Source organism: Thunnus thynnus, chromosome 7 (assembly GCF_963924715.1).
Source record: "Thunnus thynnus chromosome 7, fThuThy2.1, whole genome shotgun sequence".
Lineage (NCBI taxonomy): Eukaryota > Metazoa > Chordata > Actinopteri > Scombriformes > Scombridae > Thunnus > Thunnus thynnus.
Window position 1 is genome coordinate 7,506,003 of NC_089523.1, and position 23,318 is coordinate 7,529,320.

Consider the following 23,318-nt stretch of genomic DNA (forward strand, 5'->3'; position numbering starts at 1 on the left):
CACCAGGGAAAAGTCAGTTTAATGCATGCGCAGTAACATATGTGGGGATGTATATGCTTTGAATGACGGATTTGTGGTTAGGTCATCATGATAATCATCACTGTCAGTCAAAGCTCCTGGGCTTCACAGAATAAGCTACCCACATCATGACTCATAAGTGTTGGGGGAATTCCACCCACCTGGAGGATCTCACAGTCAGCAAATGAAATGGGGGGGTGTGTGTGGTTAAAAAAAAAGGATGGTGAAGGGAGCAATCTTTTTAGTGTCAGATCCATACTCACTCTCTTAGTTGTGATGTCTGTTGAGGATTTGAATCTGTCCACCTACACTTCAACCCATAACTGAATGCACCAAGTTCACCCATCTCCTATGGGGGCTGCTGAAAGGCTCTCTGGGAAATATTGGAAAACACAATAAAGCAAGACAAAGGCAGCGATGGATCCTCATACAGTATTAGGATCTCAGTGTGATATCATACAAGCCATTGTAAGTGCTGGATGAGTGCAGGCAGAGAGAGGGAGGATGGATGTGAGAGACTTGGTTCTCACATGTTCTGGTGAGTGGATGCTAAGCATCATAAGGCAGACAGCGGGGGTGTGTGGCTGCCACTTGAAACTGGCACTTACTCAGAGAACCCGAGTCCAGATTTCTGCAGGAAGCTATTATATGGAGGCTCTTGGCATGAGAATGGGAAATATGATGTTGTGGCTGCCATGCCAGCATGTGAAAATAACACAGTTTATGCTCTCCAGGCTAAGCCACTCATGACGAACTCAGGCAACAAGCAAGAGTCCCATTCAACATAACAGCCTGTCCAACAAAGGCTTCAATCTGGAATAGGAGGAGGATGTAAAATCTCATCCCTCTAAAGTGTTAGGCAGTACCTGATGATGCAAGCAAGAGGGGTGGGGATGGGGGGAGGATCGGAAGTCAAATAAACATATGGCTTTTCCGTTTTTTTGTTTTTTACTTTGAATGTAGACTACAATCACAAATGTACACTTGTATAGTTAATTCATTTCTTCTCTCCAACAGCAAAACCTCCATAATGTCGGCAAACATTTTATACGTGCTTAAAGAAAGACGGCATCACTGCTGCAGTGCAATAAGAGATGTGACGCAGATAACTATGGAAAACATGTATTGCTATACCACCCGTGACAGTAGCTCCTTCGCTTCGAGATACTCTGTACGCTCATCGTTTTCCTCTGCAGACGTCTTTGACAGAAAAAAAACATAAGAGCGTGTGTTTAATTGTAAAATGTCATTCAGTTGCCATGTCTGTCTGTTAAACCCCTCACTTCAAATGACTCGCCGAGGAGTTATGTCATCTTATTTATAATTTTCTTACGCCGCATACGTTAAAGTCGTGGCAAGTTAAACGTATCTTAGCCTTATATTTAGTGTGGTTCATCGTTTCCTGGTTGTTTCCTCCTCAGACTTTTGCATTTATGTAATTTCAACACTCGATACGTTGTTTGGGACTCCGCTTAGTCGTAACTATCCAGCCCCACACTGCACGATACACACAACATGGGATTCCACGTGCAGTGGATGCCTTGTTTATATAAAACGACGGACAGCGCTCTGGACCAATGAGCTCCAGTTATTGTAACTACGTCATGTTATCCATGGTAACTCGTATTTTCCAGCCAATTGAAAAACGCTGTGGGTGGGGTCTGAATTGAGGTCATGCGCCGAGCTCGCCGATTGGCTGGCAGGTTGATGCCGGAGTGAGCCGGGGAGGAACCGCACAGTACTGTGTCAACCCGACTGAACTGAGGTACCCATTGACGATTACTGGATGTTTCTACTCACTGTTCGGCTTTGCTTTTACTTTACACCGAGGACATCCCGAGAGGTGATATTTTATTTCGACAGCACAGGTTGGTTTTCTCCTCAATTTGCACCTTTTTAGTTGTAGTAAGAATGAAAAAGCTGGGCGCAAAAAAAATAAGTTGCATAACTTAACTCGATCTGCGCATGCGCGTCAATTCTGATTGCTCTACTTCTTCTACTTTTATAACCAATTTTACTGGTTCCAGGTTTTTCTATCCACCGGTAAAGGTAGAAAAATGCCCGCTTTTGTGACATGGCATCTCTGTGCCAAGCGGCTGGTGTTTTGTTTCAGGTTTTTTATCGCCTAACGTTACTTTTACATAACTGTGTCAGTGTACCGTGCAGTGGATTGCAGGTCAACGTGTGTGTGGATTGTGAATAGCAGGTCAATGGGAGTTAGATGGGGGAAGGGATGTTTGTTCCCATTACAAATATAGTTTTATTTTATTTTATTGAATTATCCTTTTACCTAAGGTACACACGTGCAGGCTATGTATGAAACATAATATACATTTTAATATAATCATTGGTTTGTAAAATGAGTAGTTAGTTTGAGGCTCAAGGAAAGCTGTGACATCAGCTCTATTCTTACAAGTAGTACAACTGAGAAAATTGCTGTATTTCACTATTGAAGGTAGATTTTGTTCGAATCTGACTATATTACTAATATTGGTTTGGTAAAGGATAGATATATTATAGGTTTATTTCTAGCTTACCATCATTCAAGGTCTCCCTAGAGGCATAGGAGACTTTCTCCCTGCCACACTGAATATTAGGTCGACATGATCACCTCACTACAAGGCGGTTGAGTTTAAGATGATATACATGTTGATATTTAGCCTTCATTGGAAGACCTCTGGTACCTTGAACTTATATGGACTCCTGAAAAGTGCACATAGCACAGGTCGCCTTCATATGACCCCACAGAAGGTTAACTAGAAGATTTCTTGTAAGGCAGAAATAGTGATTAACTCTTGGTAACATTGTTCCAGCTCCCTAGAAGATACTTTATATCACACCACTTAAGAGGTTACTTAATAGATTAACTGTTAAGTGTCATTACTCTTGACACCAATCATATGGTATAAAAGTAATAACGTAGTAAGTTGTGTAGTATATAGTGACAGTCATCTGATGTCACTCATTGTGATAATGTCTTATCAGTGAAATACTGGAATAAACCTAAACATGAGGTGTTCAAATACTACCCACAAATGATTCCAGCATATGCGTAGTATATTTGCAGTTATTCTTTTCTGATAACATCAGACTAATGTGTTTCCCCCTGTGTTTCACTGGACTGTGTAAACTTTAAGATTAGACAACTATTTAATATAAACTGTAAGATTTCCTATTTTTGCATTAGCTTGTGTGATTTCATTGATGAATGGACTTCAGAAGCACAGTAGCTGGATACAGTTGAAAGCATGTGGTTTTATGAAACAAGGCTATAATTGCTTTGTGCTGCACTTTATCCAAATCCATGTGACTGGAGCAGCGTTGTATAATGCCTGAGATCTGTGCTAGTGTGTTGGGTGTTTCAGCACTCTGGGTGAAACAGCGCTGAGCTGGAGGCAGTGGGAGTTCAGTTTCATTATGTCATGTCTTCTGCTCTGTGCTCTGAGTTACATGATTATGTGCACGTTTCTTGGGGAGTTTTAAATATTTTTTTGGGGGGAAAAAATATTTAGCACTTGTTAAATCTCGGTTGCTTGTCTGTTCAGTAATGTTGATGGAGAAAGGGCTCTCTGGTAAGCTCATATCCTTATTGCATATTCCTATAAAGTTTGAAAACTCTTAAAAATGCTGTAAATTCATGATTGCTGTTTTGAGTTTGTTTTCTATTGCTGTCACAGACCAGCCGATATCATGGCTGCTTTGTGATTTAGAAGTGAGCTAATAGACCGTTTTGCAACAATTCTTCTGCAACAGTCCCTGATATATTTTGTGTTTGGTAACAGTTTTATTATGTTAACCTAGTTTTTAAATGTTTTGTTTTACTGTTGGCTGTTCAAGGCCTTAACACTCTGTTGTGCTGCATGCAGTTTACAGCTACTGTTTCATCTAAGCTCACTGATAGTTTAAGAATTCAGTGATAGGATTTTGTGTGAGAAAGTGCTGTGTCAGAAGTCTAAGCATACTATTCATTTAGTTATCATCTTTTTTCTCTGTGCAAAAGGTAATAATAAGACTCTGTGACATGATTATAACCTGCGGTCAACCTTGAATGCCCCCGATTGGCTGACATAATTCTAACCTGTTGTCACTCCCTGCTTTCTCCTGATTGGTTACTTGAAGCAGCCAATAGAAAGTCCCCTCTGAGCGCTTGGCTACTGACTCAGTTTGACTCGGGAGTGGGTCATTTCCGACGGTAGCAGTGGGTGTGTGGCTGGAAATCCTGCTACATTTTTGCTAGATCTTTAAACATGACAAAACCTTCCCCTAAAACTTGGAGAAGTTATGTAAAACAGCTTATGTAAAGAGCAAAGAATATGCAGAATTTGAATGCTTACATAAATAGCTGCAACCTGATCTTGGATAGCTGAAAAACAGTGAAATAGTTTGGATTTGGATTCTGTGTCTGTTGCCAATATTTCCTAATAGGGCTTTAACAGACATAAATAGCCCCAACTACTGCTGCTACACACTCCAAGGCTGTGGAGGGCGTAGGAAGAGGAGGAGGAGGCTGTAGAGCTGATGGAAACTGTTTCTGTTATATTTATATCAAGTTTCCTTTAAAGAACAAGATTTTTAACATTCCTAAATGTTTGTGATAGCGACTTATTTAACTGTGCTTAGCCCCAAGCAAATAACATTGAACCTCAATGTGGATGCTCATGTTACCAAGATACTGTGACATGTAACACACAGATCTTTACAGGTGATACTTGTGTAATTACTGGATGTGAAAAGGAGGTAAAGGTTGCTCGAGGAAGTACGCAGAAGTATCTTTTTTTATGTTGCTTGTCAATTCAGCAGCACTGTTACATAAGGCTGCATTTATTTGATTTAGACCTAAGTGGTCATAGACAATGCATCATCACATCTGTTTATCATCTGTTTGTGTGGGATCCGTATCCATGGCATTTCATCTGTTATTGTGCCTTATATGATTACATGTGACAAATACACTTGATTGATTGATAATGATAGTACTACTATTTGTGAGGTGGAGCCATTTTCTCCCCTGGAATTGATTGTCAGTTTTTCCTCCGCCTGCTTATTAGTTTATTTGTGAAGGGCAAAGCCGTTGGTTTGCAGAACAGCTGCTGCAGACAGGTGCACAACAACGTCAAAACTATAAATGATTTTTTCCAAAATTTGTCCTGCTGGTTTGTGCAAGGTGAAGGTTTTTATTTGTGTTATGTCTTTAGAGCTGTGTTTCCATCTGTCAACTCACCTTTCATCTGAAAAGGCTCTTGAAAAATTGAACCGGATCATTCTGGTGTGGGGCTTAAATCCACCCAGAAAGGGCAAACGGCGGCCTATTTGCTGTGCACACCTTTTGAAGGACGGATGGCAGCAGGCTTGGTGTGTGTGGGTGTGTGTGTATGTGTGTGTAGCACAACAAGATCCATTTATCTGTGCTGCTGTGCCCTTTTCTTTAGGCTACAGTGGTAATCAGATCAAAGTGATGGCCACCGTATATTTGATGGTTTCTTCTAATCCCCATTGATTGCTTCTAATTTTAGGACTTGTTGGTTGGATCGCAACAGCGGGGTCAGCCTTATAAATGTGAAGGTCCGTGACTAAGCGACTGACTGAGTGATGAAGTTAGACCATTGGTCAGCCGAATGCCGCCACTTCTCTTATCCGTTTTAAATTAAAAGCCCTCTAGAGTTTCATGGTCCAGCTATATACTTGGTTTTGATCTCGTCTTGTTTCTTTACTATTGATCTACTATCTGTGAAAGTGCACTGTATTGTATATTGAGTTATTTCACCTGTGGTTTTTTTTCTCCCTCCTTTAGATTAGATCATCACTCTTGAGGCATCAACTCCATTTGCATCCCAGTGTCTACTGCCGTTACCATGTGGAAGGTAACTTAATCTCCCAGCTTTTGCCCTCTGGCCTGTCTAATGTCTGAGGACAGCGATCCAAAGCACTACCCGTACTCAACCCTGGACGGGCACGAACGAAACCGGGAGAGGGTCGGCTTCCAGCTGGAGGAAGAAGAAGGTTCTCCTTGTGGCTCCATCAGCCAGCTGCACCGCATGGCCAGCGGTTACAACGAAGGTTGTGGCGGGCAGGACGGGGTCGAACTGGAACCGGAGTTAGGCTTGGCCTCTGAGGGGAGCGACAGCAGCCATGAGCACCCAGCCTCACCGGGCTCCCCGCATGATGACAGGAAGCGGCCACGCCCAACCTTACACGAGGATGTAGAAATGGGTGGCAGTGGTTCGAGTGGGAGTGGGACAGAATCTCATGGCAACGAGTCGCATGGCAATGAGTCCCACGGAAATGAATCTGTGGGCAGCTCGAACGGCAACGGCAAGGATTCTGCTCTGATGGAGTCGTCAGGGAGCAACAAGAGGTGAGAGCACATCAAATGCACTGAATCACGGTAAATCAAGTTTTTTCCCACCACCATGGGGGAGCAGACCATCTGGTTCATGGAAGTAAGGTTCATTAAATGTAATAGAAAGGCCATTTTCTCCTGTGTGAGTCATTTGTTGCTGTGAGTCATTGTTGTAGTCTTGTTGAGAATGTCTCAGACTGAGGAACGAAGCAGGTATTTTATTCCTGATTATGCAACAGACTGGAAGAAAACAACATAACTGTTGGCATAGTTTCATTTAGAGATAACTTGCTATTACGTTATAATAAGGAAAAACATTTCTATGCTGGAATAATGAACAAATGATGCAGGCTCATTAACAAAGTGGATTATCCAAGAATTGTCAGTTCTGTAGGTGTTATTAGATAAATCATATAGAATATTCGAAATATTGAAATAACGCTCAGTTAGCCCAACAGAGATGATAGTTGCATCATTTTATTAAGACTTCTGGGTTCCAGCTGTAATGTGGTCCTTGCTAGCTGGGGCTTACTCTCTGTTGATTAACCATATCAGATTCAAAGATACGAGGGACGTGCCCTTCTACATCTGTCTGCCGATCATTTTCATCTGAGTCTGAAGAAAACAGAACACCAACTGGAGGTCGGCTGTTACATAACCAGCGCTAATGTTTTCCCTACCTCCATTTATATCAGTGAGCATTGCCGTGCACAGACATTTTGGGAGGCAGGTGCTCAAGCGAAAAAAAGGGCAGTGATAATTGAATACATGAATTCACATTACACCTCTGTTGGGTCATCTCATTGATCAGCAGGCAGCACAGCGATGATGCTGTTGCAGTATGAACACGCACACACACGCTAAGTGAATGGAAAAAACCAACGGATCAGTTTTACAGTCGAAAGGGAGTCAATCGAACTGTGTCTCATCAGAAGTTTTTTGCAGTTTTTTAATGATGAAATCAACCCGATCTAGAGCTAAGTATAAGTTAAGTAAAAGTTCATCAAGTTGACCTTTGAGTCCAGTTCACCAATAAATTCAGACTCTTTCTCAATGTGGAAACCCCTCAGAGAATAAAAATTAAAACTATCAGTCACATTGTTGGACCAGAGAGGAAACTGCAGACAGACAAGGGATGGAAAGAAGAGGAAGAGTCATACCACCTTAAAGATGGCTGGAGGGGGAGGGGGGGCGAGATACACAGTGTTCAGACATACACCCATTACACTATTTGCCCACTGCCGTTTTGCTTTTTTTTTTGATAGAAATACAACCCATTTACTTCATTTTCGCGTAGCAGCGCCCACAGTTATCAAATAAAAAAAAGCTCTAATTTGTAAAATACTAAGCGTGTTATCAATACATAGTCAGACAACAGATGTTACAATTATAAAATGAAAGTGTCTGCTCCATGACTGTCTGCAGCAGCAGCAGAGTCGCAGCACAGAGTAGCAGAGTGAGATGTCTGTCCTCCCTCCTGCTCTCTGCTGTAAACACACGTAGTTGTTAGTGAGCAGCTGCTGTTGTCTCCCCGGGTTTCAGTGCTTGTTTTCGGCAGAAATTCTCCCACTCTCTGCCTGCTCTGCCTGCTCCCGGTGAGTCTCTCTCCGGATGGCAGGCAGGTTGCTACGCTACTTATGTAATACATGTAAGTTTAGAAAACGTCTTAAAATACATACTAAAAAAATTCCCTGACGCTTAGGCCAAGCGAGTGGTCAACTCTGGGCAGGCAGCCCGCCGGGCTTACAATACACTGGCAGAAACTCTGTAACAGAAGAGCTGCTGATACATGATGAGAGGAGGAGACAAGAGATAAGGATTAAGAAGGAGAGGAAAGATGCAAGATGGAGACAGTAGAGGGGACTTAGCATGATGGTCTGAATAATAGAATAAAAAATATGAACTTCTCACAATTTTCTCTTCTAAATATTCTCTTTGAGTGAAATTATCCTCTGTAATGAAACAGCACACTATGAGAAAATGGGTTGTGTACATGTAGCAGTGCACCACAGGTCCCTGACCTGTGCTGTCTTACTTGTTTTTATCCAGGAATAGAAATGTTTGTTGACCCACCGGTTTGCTCCTTGTTAGCTGCTGATCATATTGTGTAGACTCTATAAAAGGGATACAGATGGTAGGTCTGGCACTCTAAAACAAGTCCTTGACTCACTTAATGTGTTTTGTCTTACCTTTGTTTTGGAGCTCTAACTGTTCTTTCATAATGCTCAGTTTTGTGGTCTTCCTGTACACCCTCTTCAATAACATTATATGTTGTTTATGGTTACAGCTCAAACTCTCACAGCCCCTCGCCGCCAAGCAGCTCCAACGCCTTTAGTCTGGTGAGCTCCGAGCAGGACAACCCTTCAACCAGTGGCTGCAGGTTAGTACACACCCTAAAAACCCCACTGCAGTTGAATGATTTATGATAAGATGTCTTAATGTCAGGGGTATAACTTCACAGTCATCTCACAATTAATGAGCCATGGTTTGATACACTCCCTTTCCTTTTTATAAAGTTCAACTGATAATAAACTGTCAAAGGAGGAGATTCCTTATTTATTCCTCCATAGACATCAAATCTGTTGTCAGTGGTAGTTTTTTATTTGAACGCAGCAGTAGAAAGCTGAGTTCTTAAAGTCAGATCCACAGAAGATACATCCCAGTGTCAATTGATCCTTTCATACCCCATCCCCTTACATACCGTTAGCTACCCCCTCCTATTCTGCTCCCCATGCTGGAAAGCTGTGCTTCTGAGAGTATGACAGCACTGGTAAGACCTTGTCATTTTGACGTCATGTGTATCTGTCTCATGTATGCACTGCAGCAGCGAACAGTCAGCCAAAGCTAAGACACAGAAGGAGCTCTTTAAGACCCTCAAGGAGCTGAAGATGCACTTGCCATCGGAAAAGAGGAGCAAGGGCAAGTCCAGCACCGTCAACACGCTCAAATATGCCCTGCGATGTGTCAAGCAGGTGAAAGGTAAGACTTGCTTCTTCTGGCCTTTTTTTCATGCACGTGCTCATACATGCATACGTTTTTCTTTGATTATTGAGAATATTTGTAACATTGAAACCAGTCTTGGGAAATACACATACATTCTTAATCATGTTCTGCGGTTTTAAGTGTGAATAATGTATGAACATTTTTACAAATGAGGTCTTCTGGTTATGAAATGAAGCATGCCGCTTAGTAAAGTATAATATCCCCTGACCACATATGCAAAATGATTTGTGCATCAATCCGTTCTTTCTTTGATTTTCAGCCAATGAGGAGTATTACCAGATGCTGATGACTAATGACAGTCAGCCACCAGGTTTTGACGTATCATCCTACACCATCGAGGAAATCAACAGCATCACCTCTGAATACACCCTCAAAAACACTGTAAGTACTTCGCTCTCCACCTCACAATCCCACTCCAACACCATTAGCATCCTAAATATCTAATGACACATCTGTGGTGATAACACACATTTTTTGTAAGTGAATAATGGTGGGAGATGTGTGAAAGAATAAGTCTTGTTTTGGTTCCTTGTGTTAATTGGATTGTGCTCAATAAAAAGCAAAGCAAAAAAAAATCTCAAAAGCTAAAAATTGATGATGTTAAACCCGTTCTGTAAAATGAGTGATGTATATCACAACTGACTCATCTTAATTTGTCTCCCTAGGTTAGAAAATTCAAGTCAAATTAATTTTTGATTTCCTTAAAATTCAATTTGGCAGTAAAAATAGATCATATATACCATGAGATTATTTGAATTATTTAACTTTATGACAAAAGTAATAATTTTCTTCACTCAAGGAGCCAAGCTTATCTTTTTCTTTTACTTGCAGTTTCATGTTCAGTGAAATTAAAAATAACCTAACTGTCAATTTTTTAAATCTTTTTACCTGCAGGACATATTTGCTGTAGCTGTCTCCCTCATCACGGGGAAGATTGTTTACATCTCAGACCAGGCGGCGTCCATCTTGAACTGCAAACCTGAAGTGTTCAACAATGCCAAGTTTGTGGAGTTCCTGACACCTCAGGATGTTAGCATGTTCTACAGCTTCACCACGCCCTACCGCCTGCCATCATGGAGCATGTGCACCGGAGCAGGTACCAGCAATCTCTCAACTAAAATCTTTATGTAAAAATATTTTTTAACTTGTCTTAAAGTTGGAGTTTTAAAACTCTTGTATTTGCCTCTCTTCCCTGTTTGGATGATAGACAAACTTCTCAGGTCCTGTCACCAGAGCGTTGAATATAGATGACTAACAGATGGCCTTTTGGAAAAAGTCCATCTAATCTAATGCATTTGATGATATATTCATCCTGTCCTCTTTTTCTCCCCACCTCCTTCTCTCTCTCTGTCTTATTCAGAGTCTTCTCCCACGGAGTGCATGCAGGAGAAATCCTTCTTTTGCCGCATCAGGTGAGTGGCAGCAGCCAACAGCTTCTCTGATCCATAGTTTCCTGCTCAAACAAGCTCTGAGTCAGCAAAGAGTTGATGAGCAGGAGAGAGGATGACTGAGAGGAGTGAGGAAGTTCGCAGCTGTGAGCTTTTGACCTTTATCTCCATCTAGTGGCCAGATGGGAACTTACAGCTACAGTTTTAGCTCAGAGCATTTTGTTGGCCTTTTAAATATTGGATGTTTTTGTCAGGTATAGCTTAGATAAATTAGTATACAGTTTTGATATATATTTAAAAGTCATGAAGAAAACATTAAAAACTGGAGTTTATCCTAAGCACAGTATTTGATCACTTTTAAAATATTTCCCTGGATTGAAAATTAAAATGAAATAGTGGTGACTCACCGGATCTGTGGTTTTGATGTTTCTTTGCTTTAGTTCATATCTACAACAACAGAAAATGCAGTTTCTTATGGATAAAAGTAGAGATTCAGGCAAAGGCCTCTTTAAGTGATACTCCAATATCATGGAACCATTGCAGAACTCATCTGAAAAACACAAATGATTAATAGTGTGTCTGTGTGTGTTGTAGTGGTGGTAAGGAGCGTGAAGGGGATTTCCAGTACTATCCTTTCCGTATGACTCCCTACCTGATGAAAGTCCAGGATCCTGAGCTGGCTGAGGAACAGTTCTGCTGCCTCCTGCTGGCTGAGAGGGTGCACTCTGGTTATGAAGGTGAGACCCGTGACCACAAATATGTGGTTTCACACCCATTTTACTGTTCATTTTACAATTTATACTGTCTCACATATAACACTTGGTAATTGATGTTTTATATTTGGTGCTCCAAACATTTGGTATCCTGTTGGTCAGTCTTTGGAAAGGTCATTTTGGCAATCTATAATGAACCAGTTGAATTTGATAAAGGTGTTTTGAAGATTTTCATGCAGTGACAATATTTTAAATACTGCATGTCATTTCACACGATTTATTAATTGTAGTTAGTTGGAGTTGGTAAAGTTTCATTTTCCACATCTTTGGGTGTACATAGTCCAGGCATTAGTGGTTCTTATGATTTTTTTTTTTAATGATTACCATTATAATAATAAGTTTTTTTGTCTTCTTTTGTCTGTCCACAGCACCCAGAATCCCTACAGACAAACGTATCTTCACCACCACACACACACCTAACTGTGTGTTCCAGGATGTGGATGAGAGGTAAGTGTGGAAAAGCCTTAATAAAGTGTATGTCTTATTTCATATGTGAGTATGTGCTACTGTGCTTTCTGTTGAATACAAAATAGTATTTTAAATAAGTTTTCATGGCATAGAAAACTCATGGAACTATGAAGTTCAGAAAAGTTGCAGTCAGTCTTAAATGTGCTGTGAATTAAATCTATAACATGTTGTTGTTGTTTCTCTATCAGGGCTGTTCCTCTGTTGGGTTTCCTCCCTCAGGACCTGATTGGGACCCCTGTGCTGCTCAATCTGCACCCAAGTGACCGACCCTTAATGCTGGCTGTGCATCGCAAGAGTAAGAATCATTTTTAATCACTTGATCTTCTTAACTAAAACATTTTTGTATCTACAGTTAATACTAATATCTACAAAACCATTAGTTAAACAGTTATTGTTTAGTTAAACTCACATCAGTAGCATACTGTTTATGTTGTTTAGCTCTCTGTTTCTTACACACTCTCTGCCTGCTTCTACCAACAGTCCTGCAGTATGCTGGTCAGCCGTTTGACCATTCCTCCATCCGCTTCTGTGCAAGAAATGGGGAGTACATCACCACCGACACCAGCTGGTCCAGCTTTGTCAACCCCTGGAGCCGCAAGGTCTCCTTTGTCATTGGCAGGCACAAAGTCCGCATGTGAGTATACACTTGCACACATACTGTATATTTGCAACACTTGTGAAGAACTGAAAACACTTGTACATTCATTCCTAAACATCCGCTCTTACCCTCACTTTAACTCAATCATAAATCTAAGTGTTTTCATTTCAAGCTCACAGTTTATCTCTGCTGAGCATGTTTATGGTTAATATAAATTCTGGTCATTAGTCTTGACTACTGTCTGTGTAAACATATCTGATGATCATGGTGTGTGTGTTTCAGGGGTCCTGTGAACGAAGATGTGTTTGCAGCACCAGCTTTCCATGGAGGGAAGATCATGGACTCAGACATCCAGGAAATTAGTGAACAGATCCACAGGCTCCTACTCCAAGTATGTACACACACCAGACTTTCTCTTTCACCTTTCATACACACATGAGTCAGTCTCTATAACAGCCTTTCTTCCCTCAGCCGGTCCACAACATGGGCTCCAGTGGTTATGGTAGCCATGGCAGCAATGGTTCCCATGAACAACTGGTGAGCATCAGCTCGTCCAGTGAGAGCAACGGGAACGTCACAACGGGGAACACAGCGGAGGAGACGGGCAAGGCCAAGCCTCCCAGGACATTCCAGGAGATTTGTAAGGGAGTCCACATGCTGAAGAACCAAGACTCCCAGGTCAGCCTGCGCTCCCCTCCCCCTTCGCCCTCACCGTCTCCATCCAAGCCCGAACCAAAGAAGACCACTGACAGTGAGTTCAATTTAACATCACATAACACTAAACTTCTTCATTCTGTTGTCACTTTCAGTTAGAATTTGTAACCAGGATCACATACTGTATATTGTAAGCATCAGTCAAATCAAACTCTTCACCTTGGGGTGTACAGAAGCTCAAGTTGAATACACACACAAACGTATGTTAGTGCAAATAGTCACATGCATTTTTTGGTTGCTGTCTTCAGCAGCAGCTGCAGCAGCTCAGAGGAGTCCAGCAGTGCGTCTGAAGGACTCAGCGCCCCCTCTGCAGGCCAGAGACGGTACTGCAGCCAGCATGGAGGACTTCTCCTGCAAAGACCAGACTGTCTGCTCCTACCAGCAGATCAGCTGCCTCGACAGTGTCATCAGGTAAGTTTGTGTGTGTATACATGAATAATAATGGTTAAAACTTGTGTACATGAACGCATACTAAACATGCACTCTCTGATTCAACCCTTCTTTCTATCTCTCAGATACCTGGAGAGTTGTAACATCCCCATCACAGTGAAGAGAAAGTACCAGTTCTCCTCCAACACCACTTCCTCTAACTCTGATGATGACAAGAAGGGCTCAGTGGACGGCTTGCAAGTGACTCCGGATGCAAACACAGGCATGTGCACATCATTTGTTAGTGCCCCACATGTCACACACAATCTAGGATGTTTGATCTGTGGTCATCTTTGACTAGGAGCTAACAGAGGATCTCTCCCTCCCCATCCAGATCCTTTGATGCTTGATGCCCAGCCAGGCCTGTCAAACATGAAAGCACCTAAGAAGCCTCCATCTGGGGCAGCTGCTGTGGTGGGAGGCCCCCTGGCTCCACTCACACTGCCCAGCAAGGCTGAGAGCGTCGTGTCCATCACCTCGCAATGCAGCTACAGCAGCACCATCGTCCATGTGGGAGACAAGAAGCCTCAGCCAGAGTCTGGTGAGTTTTTATGTCCAATTTTCTTTTTATAGAAGTCATCTTGAAACCCTTCATACAGACACACAGCTGGAATGGCACAAGGTGTGTTTTAATCCAGCTGTTGGAATATAAATTCTGTTAGACTTATTATTGCTCCGATCCATCTGACAGAGATTATCGAGGATGTGGCAGGGAGCCCGGCACCCCCACCTTTGCCCATTAGCGTGGTGTCTCCGCCCAGCCAGGAAAAGGAGGCCTATAAGAGGCTGGGACTGACCAAGCAGGTGCTGGCAGCACACACCCAGAAAGAAGAGCAGGCCTTCCTCAACCGCTGCCGAGAGCTCCACAGCGCCAGGACCTTACAGAAGGACTGTTCCACATATCTGCACAAACATAGAGGGCCAGCCCATGCTGAAGGTACAGACGATTATAGATGGTAGTTTATCAAAAATTAAAACATCTTCTTTACAAATGGGGAGTATACAGGTGTAAAAGTTTAGGCCACCAGCAATGTCAAGATAAAAAGGTTTCATGCTGTACCTGTTTCCATACTTGAATGTCCTCTACTGTTAATTTACTGTAATTAAATTAGTGGTTATTTAAAAATAATTGTAACCAGGTATGTTCCTTTAGTTTATTTTAAAAACTGTCAATGCTGAACAACAAACCTTCTGACCTGTTTGACATGTGTCATCTTAGAATCATCTGGACAGCGAGGTGCTGCCAAACAGGGTGCTACCAGGCCAGAGACTACTGCCAAGAAGGGCAGCCGCAACAGGAAGTCCAAGAAGCCACGCATGAAGCATCCTGAGTCGTCGGACAGTGCTGTGTCAAACCGCAAACCCCGGCCCCCTCTCCAGGGTCTCAACCAAACCTCGTGGTCCCCGTCCGAAGCATCCATGTCAGCTTTTAACGTGTCCTACCCAGCCATGGTGCCTGCATACCCGCTCTACCCCCCAGCACCTGCCGCCCAGGCTCAGGCCCCCCGCCCTGACCCCTCCCTTTCTACAGGCTTTGGAGAGGGGCAGAGCACACAAGCCCCGCCCAACGCCACTCCATTCCCCGCCCCCATTGTTACACCTGTGGTGGCTTTAGTGCTGCCAAATTACCTCTTCCCCCAAATAGGACAGTTAAGTCAGATAGGCCAGCTGGGGGCTGCTCCTAGACCTACATTTTTCCCTGAGCAGACCCAGACACAACCTGCATACACTACCCAGCAGCCCTTTCAGCCCCAGCAGCCGGCCTACACCATGCAAACACAACCTCCCTTCACCAGCCAACAGCCGTTCCCTGTGCAGACTGCCTTTCCATCCCAGCAGCCATTCCAAGCCGCTCAGGCACCCTTCACTACCCAGCAGCCTTTCCAGGCTGCCCAGACCCCCTTTACCACCCAGCAGCCTTTCCAGGCTGCCCAGACCCCCTTTACTACCCAGCAGCCTTTCCAGGCCACACAGACTGCCTACACTACTCAGCAGCCCTTCGCTGCTCAGCCTTCTTTCCCAGTGCAGACTCAGTTTGTGACTCAAGCCCCTTATCCAGCTCAGCCCTTCCCCTACAGCCTAACTTCTGAGCCCCCCAAAACCTCGGCCATAGAGCCCCGAGAGGGGGCGGCGTCCCGCTCCTCCACTCCAGCCTCTGGGGCGCGGGAGCCCACGACATCACCACCACTGTTTGAGTCGCGGTGCAGCTCGCCCCTGCAGCTCAATCTGCTGAGCATGGAGGAGGGACAGCGCTCAGTGGAACGTCAGGACAGCACAGCGCCCCCTGCTGTAGCCCAAGGCAACAGCACAGCAGCAGTGGGAGCAGCAGGGGAGAAAAACGGAACCACAGCCAAACCTGAAAGTCACCAACAGGTGAGAGACACAAACCAAGAAACCGACTGATGGAGGGAGACAGTACCTGTGAGTTCATAGTTTTACAGAAGTTGATCAGAGTTTAATGAGATGTAATATCAGAGCTTTATACAACTGTTTGCACACTGATACAGTATATACACACCACCGCTTCCACATAAAGCCTGTCACAGTGTGTTAGAGAAGTGTGTGGCGTTATCTCTGATGGGTTGATGCCTTGTCTTTTAGGTTGTGTCTCCAGGAGATGGGGCTCACAGTGATGGTAACTCCTCTTCCTGTGACCTGCTTGACATTCTGCTGCAGGAGCAGGAGGATTCCCACTCTGGCACTGGATCAGCCACCTCTGGCTCCATGGGCTCAGGGTCCGGCTCTGGATCTGGCTCAGGATCCGGCTCAGGCTGTAATGGCTGTGGTACCTCAGCTAGTGGAGCCTCGGGCAGCAGAACAGGTCAGTAGAGGAACATCCTTGCTTCTTTCCTCTCAGTTAACTTGGATTGTTTATGCGTGATGCCACTAGTTTCTGATTGAGTGATGTGATAATTAAACATTTTCTACATCTTTACTCCCAAGCTCCTACAACTTTTTTATCATTTACTCTGTTATTTGATACACATGTACAAGAAATTACTCTGCTTTTGACTGTTTCTCTGTCTCTCTAAATCTCCATACAGGGAGCAGCAACACCAGCAAGTACTTCGGCAGTGTTGACTCCCTAGAACACGACCCAAAGACCAAGGCCAAAGCCAAGACAAGAGGCGAAGGAGACTGTGAAGATGGCCAGTCGCAGGCTAAGGTCTCAACACAAGAGGGAGAGCATTTCATCAAATACGTCCTCCAGAAGCCCCTCTGGCTACTGATGGCCAATGCTGACAACAAGGTCATGATGACATATCAAATGCCATCAAGGTGAGTCTATGAGTGGAATTAAGTATTATTTTAGCAGGAAACACAACACAACAGCATATAAAGCCTTATTTTCTTCTGTAGATTTTTTGTGTCTTAAACCCTTGTTTAGATTTTCTTCATTCATACTGATAGCGTGCAGATTTGTTCCTGTTTATATGCTCTATTTTAACTACGTAATGAATGTGTCAGTCTTGTTGGTCAACTATAATCTGTGTTTTCTGACCCACAGGGACATTCAGAAGGTCCTGCGGGAAGACAAGGAGAGGCTAAGGCAGATGCAGAAGAGCCAGCCTCACTTCTCCTCCGACCAGCGACGAGAGCTAGTGGAGGAACACCCCTGGATGAGAAGGGGGGGTCTACCTTCTGCTATCAATGTGAAGGTGAGAACCACACACACAAACACACACGTTGTGTCTCATAGGCCCTGTTTACACCTGGTATTAACATGCGTCTCCACATGCGTCCTGAGTGACCACATGTGATCAGATCTCATTTCCCCGCTCTATATGCAAATAAACACGGACATCATTTCTGTTTTCAAAGACCAAATTCGTTCGTTATTAACCGAACCGAGTTATGCAGCGATCTCTCCGCAGCTCTCCATTCAGAGACACTGTGTGCACTTACACACAAGACACAACAGCATAACTTCATTGATTATTTAAATCTCCGCCAGCATCGGTCAGGATCTAATTAATTAGTGTTCTTTTACACATCCAAAGCAGCCGTCCTGATAAATCCTGAGCTCCATTATGTTGAGCAGCGCAGCAAAACTAAAAACTGTTGTTATCAACTTGACAGGACAGAAGAAACTATCCAGCAACGTTTCGCCTCTGAAATATTTTTTTAGACAGACAAGCAAAAAATGAATGGTTTAATTTCTATTCTAATTGTCGATTTGAAGAGGGAAACCGGTTAGGGATCCAAGAACAACAGCAAAAAACGGGATGTGGGTTACGTTTTCAATTCACATGAAAATCGAAATTATTTGTTTGTCTTCTTATCAAACAAGTTGACCAGCTTTGGATGGAGGGTCCTTTGTCTAGTCTGCCGGAAAATAGAGGACGTCAATTGAGTAGGCGGTCCTTCAATGTGGCCCAGGACGCATTGCGTTTACACTACTAAAAGAATGTGGCCACATGTGGCCCAGACCACCTCCTAATGTGGTCTGAGTGATCGGATCTCAATCCGTCCTCAATGCGTCTTGGGTGCGTTTACTCCTGTATTTAGAGCTGTCCACTTGTGATCGGATCACCCGAGACGGATGTTAATACCAGGTGTAAACAGGGCCGTAGATCTGCAGCAGTGAGAAGAGATCATTTAGATGTCTTAAACATCAACACAAGTCTCACCCAGTCTAACCTTTCTTATTCACTATTGACTATTACACATAACAGGAGTAATTGACAACCGCTTTCTAAAAGTTTAAGTTTCTATATTTGGCTTCAAAGACATATTTTTTAAGGCACTGTAATTTAAAGGCACAAGGGATAGTTTTTTGCTGAATCAGTATAGACTAAACCAGTGGTTCCCATTTGTAGTGATGACGAGAACAACATTCTTAGTTAATGAAAAAAAAAGTATGAAAATGGTCAAATTTAAAGATGTAGAATATTGGCTGCAGCAGTCATCCTTCCAAGCCTGTACTGGTTGAACCATGGAGAAAAACGTGAGCTTGAGGCTATAGTAGCAGAGATAGTTACTAACAGCTTGTGTCTGTCTGTCTGTCTGTGTGTTCAGGAGTGTGTGTACTGTGAAGACGCAGCGGCAGCCCCCATCGAGGAGAACCTGCCAGAAATGGACATGGGTGAGCTGGGGGAGGAGCTGAGACAAGAAGGCCAGAACACTCAGAGCCAATCAGAGGAGACACGGCCTCAACCGGACTCTGGCTCCTGAACACATCCCACCAGCAGGGGAAACATTCGAATAGTCATGGACCCTCATGATGCACACACGTTGTGGATGTGAGACAGAACAGCTGTGTGCATGACCATCCTCATAAACCTCACACACACAACATAAACTCAAGCAGAACTCTCTGTTGCCGTTGTGGTGGTTATGAGGATGTGTGCCGCTGGTGGGTTCGTATGTGTGTGTGTTGGGTGTAGGACTGCTGCTGAAATGCAGTTCTCAATGCGCCCACACAGGGGGCAATAGTGCTTTATGGAGGTCTTTGTATGCATGACCCTCATGTAGTACTTTTGCCAGCTCTCACACAAACACACACACACAATATCTCTGAAATGATCTGGGCCCAGCCTGCACGGTTGATGACGTCCAAGATATAAAATATTTTTTTATTTAATTGTTTCCCATCCTCTTTGTCACTCAGAGCTTTACAGCAACATTATTTCAAAAATGGCATGTAGTTCATGGCCATCTTATAAATATCTAACTATATTTGAAAAAAAAAAAAAAAAATTCTATTTTGACTAAAGAACGGTCATTAAATGATTAACAAACTTCTATCAACAAGCAACACAGCATTGCTGTTAAAAAAGACTGCTGCCAGACATCATGTTTGTGTTTGCCACATGGTCCCATTCAAGCCCTACAAATCCCAGGATTCCCCTGGTTGGATTCCTCTATGGAGAATAGTTGTGGTGCTCACTGGATGATGTAGGCTGGGGTCAAAGGGCAGGGGCTCCCAATTTTTTGTCTTGAGTTTTTAGTCTCACTTCTCTCCTTGTACCTGAGTATTCTCAGTATCCAGGCATCAGCAGTGGAGATACATGTAGGCTGATTGTAACTTTCCCAAGTGCAAGATATTAATTTAACTATCATATTTATTTTCTACCAGATAATGTATTTAGTTTAGACTTCTTTTAAAATGAAGCCAAATCCATTCACCTTAAAGACAGAACTCATATATTAACTGTTTACATGTGTTTGACAATAAACTCTACAGGAAGTCTGAGAGCTAAAAACTGGAGCTACATGTAGCTTGTCCATTTTACAGTATAATCTCCAAGTGTTATAGGTATCTGCTGTCCTCAAATCAGCACAGGTGCTATGAAGAAGTGGGCACCATCATAGATTAAGAAGATGCTGAAATACTTGATGCATTGATAGGTGAGAGAATATTCCTGAAGGCTTCAAATCAAGTCCAAAGCAAAAGAAAGATTTATTTAAACTTACAAAATCCTTTTGGATTAAAAGGGACCTATTATGCTCATTTCTATATTTTTATTTTTCAACTCCACTAGAGTAGCTTTGCATGATTCAGAGTTTAAAAAACTCCTTGTATATCTTAAACTGGCCCTTTATGCAGCCCCTCAATGAGCCCACTCTGCTCTGATTGGCTGACTGTATTGGAGTTGTGTTAAGTTACTGCTGATGCAAACCCAACATTTCCCGCTTTACTGCTTCATATTAAAAGCGTTGAAATGACTAAATAATGGGAGACTTTTGTTGTCAAGATTTTACAGGAAATGAAACTTGTTCCTCACCGAATTAGCAGAGCTTTGTTAGCAGCACTAAAATCCAGTCGTCAGTCTTTGTTCAGGGGATCTGTTAGAAATAATGCAGGGAGGAATAGCACAAGCAGAAATAGCCACAGTGCTTTGCAGTGCTGTGTAATGGAAAAACACTATCAGCGTGCCAGCTCGACTCGAGTCATGGTAGAATGGAGTCAAGTAGAAAAAATCGTTTGAAACCAAGTGTTCAGAGCAGTCTGAAGCCTGTGCTTTTTGCTCACAGGGATCACTTCTACATATGTTCACCTCATTATTTGACACTTTGACCATGTTTAGTATGAACATCTGGAATTGTAACACTATATACATTATAAGACTGAACATTAAAAAAAGCATAATAGGTCCCCTTTAATGTTTTGTTTTCACCTCCAATTTGTATCTTTAAGTGATACATTTTGTCAGTAATACAATTTTCTGTCAGTATGGTGCAGCTTGACTACAAAATGTCATTTTTAGAACAAATAACATCAGAATTTAAACAGATGCGCATTGCTCATTTTCTCAATCTATATTCTAGATTTCAAAAATAAGCTATCTCTGCCTGAGCTGCTTTTCAGCACTGAGATACTGTATGTTTTTATAGTACTGCCATGTCTCAGACACCATCAGAAGTTGGCTGCAGCACTAATCCTCAAGGACAGTGAAAGCTTTTGGTTAGAGCGATGTATGACACTGTTTTTGCATCAGAGGTCATAACTGAGCATCAAGACTGAAATCTCAAATGGTGGGAATATAGGATGAAAATTGTAGCTAATATGGGGACCTTGTTGCCTGAGTAACCTTCTATAGAAAACTGTGACAACAAATTGTGACATACATTCATTGTACACAGGCAGCCATGTATGCCCCTCATCATCTAACATGAGGTATTGAGGAAACTGTGATCCACATTGGCTGTTTAGGTGAGGTAAACCATGTGAGAACTGGGAACAACTCAGGTGCTATGGCACAGAAACTGTTGGGGCAGGGCGTGTGAATGTTACACAGACTGGACCAAGAGCATCTCACTGGCTTAGTTTGTTTTCATGATTTTTTTTCTTTCTTTCTTTTTTTTTTTTTTTTAAATTTCTTGTTTATTTGTCAGAAGTTTTTATATTATATTTTTCTGTTTTTCTGTTCTGTGTGTTTTATTTTATTTGTTGAAGAAAGTAAGAGCTTTTGAGTGTCATTGGGGACAGACCCTACCTCTTAAAAATACCAGGTCTTGTTACTGTAAGCAGTGATTAACCAGCACAGCATGTGTATGTATGTGGGCGAAGCGCAATGGACAGAGTGGTCAGACACTTATGTGATTCCGATGAGTGATGGGCTTGTACAGAATCTCTGCCTCAGACTGGCAGCGGTTTGGTGACTGCTGTCCTCTCTGTCTCTCTGAGAGGACCACCTTTGGCAACTGCAGTCTATCTCTGTCTTTTGTCTCTTTTTTGTACAAAATATCCATAGGGGGGCCTCCAACACTCACCTGTGTATAAAGCATTGAGAATGCACAAAAGACTGTTTCTTCATTTGGAAAGTGAAATGTGGAAATAAGCTGTTCTGAATGCTGAGAGCACGTCAGAGTGTGAGGCTGTGCCTCTGTTTTAAGCCTTATTTTTCTCATAAGGTCTCACAAAGAGGTAATCCATTTTAAATGAGTTACACACTGGTGGGCTGTTGGAAGCACCCTGATCTGTAAATGCATACACACGGTACTGGCACATTATGTTGTGTATGGTCATGTAAATTTGTCTCATTGCCACTGTGAGTCTGTGATATATTAAACTAGCACAGTTCTGTGCATTTTTGTAGATAAAATTTTGTGTTGTTTGAGACATGAAAACAAATGTTGTAATAAAACTACAGAAATATAACCAGTGCGACTCTTTTGTATCTGTTGTGACTGTACTATCTACACATATCTGCCCCACTGAGTGATATCTTTTACTGCCTACAGTATCACTATTGTTTGAATTTTCAGAAAATATAAACGTCATTTGTGTAAAGTTTTAAACATCTTTAGTAATGGCTAACACTTGCTAACAACAATCTAACATATTTGATACATAAATATGGATGAAACAATAAGAAATTTACTAAATCGGTACCAGTTTCATTCTTTCTGCTTGCACCCCTGAGGAATAAGCAAAGGAAGAAAAGAGAAAAAGTGCTAGAACATCCCATAAAATGTGCATTTGGAGAACAGCTTACAGGAAAGCAGCAGCTGCAAATAGTGAGCGACCACTACTGTATTCTGATTCATGCTTCAGAGATCCTGTTCAAAAAAAAAAAAGTTGTACAGTCAAAATGTGTCTCAGAAGGTGCATGCTCACCTCTATCTCTGCGTTGCAGCCATCTACAGCACTGAAAAGCTCCTCTTTGGTAGTAGTTTAATGAATACAGTCCCTGAGCTTTAAAAAGTAAGGGAAAGAAAGAAAATACATCTAAACACCAAATAAGATGAGTGTTTCTTTCACTACTTCCAAGAGGACACATACTGTATAATGCACATGTATACACTACCCTATTGTATACTGTGGTGTGTAAGCAAATGCAGTGGCTTGTAGTCCAATGTGCCACTTTGCACTAGATCACTGAACAAGTGTCTTATCAAAGGCTGCCAAACATCCACAAAGCTGCTGTCATTATCTGTACTTTCAGTTGTAAGAACTCTGCCGTTTTTCAAAACTGCAAATACAACATGAGTTAAAATGGTGAAAAGATAAAGAAGGGCATCGAACCAGCATTAAATGAAATTTGAACACAACCATTTAAAGGCCTGGTTATCCTTAAACATCTACACTTCAGTCAGATCTAACCATTGCAGGTACAGTGACTCAAATTAACTGTTAAAAT

General features: G+C 42.5%; 1 protein-coding gene across 2 annotated transcripts; it reads left to right on the top strand.

The window, feature by feature from the left end:
- The first annotated feature begins 1,733 nt into the window (after window positions 1-1,733).
- On the top strand, window positions 1,734-22,336 carry LOC137185723 (period circadian protein homolog 2-like). 2 transcript variants are annotated; one of them, XM_067594052.1, is made up of 22 exons: window positions 1,734-1,886; window positions 5,810-6,373; window positions 8,646-8,738; window positions 9,183-9,337; window positions 9,621-9,742; window positions 10,256-10,457; window positions 10,722-10,773; window positions 11,344-11,486; window positions 11,891-11,969; window positions 12,179-12,285; window positions 12,471-12,624; window positions 12,871-12,979; window positions 13,060-13,339; window positions 13,551-13,713; window positions 13,818-13,954; window positions 14,066-14,272; window positions 14,423-14,668; window positions 14,951-16,104; window positions 16,333-16,552; window positions 16,776-17,010; window positions 17,240-17,390; window positions 18,751-22,336. In XM_067594052.1, exons 2-22 carry the CDS (start codon window positions 5,919-5,921, stop codon window positions 18,904-18,906), a joined length of 4,620 nt encoding a protein of 1,539 aa, XP_067450153.1. In that variant the 5' UTR covers window positions 1,734-1,886; window positions 5,810-5,918; the 3' UTR covers window positions 18,907-22,336. The 2 variants fall into 2 exon arrangements, with proteins under 2 accessions (XP_067450153.1, XP_067450154.1); XM_067594053.1 differs by having other exon boundaries at window positions 13,554-13,713.
- The last annotated feature ends 982 nt before the right edge of the window (window positions 22,337-23,318 follow it).

Excerpts from the sequence above, each read along its gene's own strand:
- LOC137185723 (XM_067594052.1), top strand. The coding sequence starts at position 5,919 with ATGTCTGAGGACAGCGATCCAAAGCACTACCCGTACTCAACCCTGGAC. Across the intron at positions 11,487-11,890 it reads GGTGCACTCTGGTTATGAAG|CACCCAGAATCCCTACAGAC; the intron begins GTGAGACCCGTG and ends GTCTGTCCACAG. Across the intron at positions 17,011-17,239 it reads ACATATCAAATGCCATCAAG|GGACATTCAGAAGGTCCTGC; the intron begins GTGAGTCTATGA and ends TCTGACCCACAG.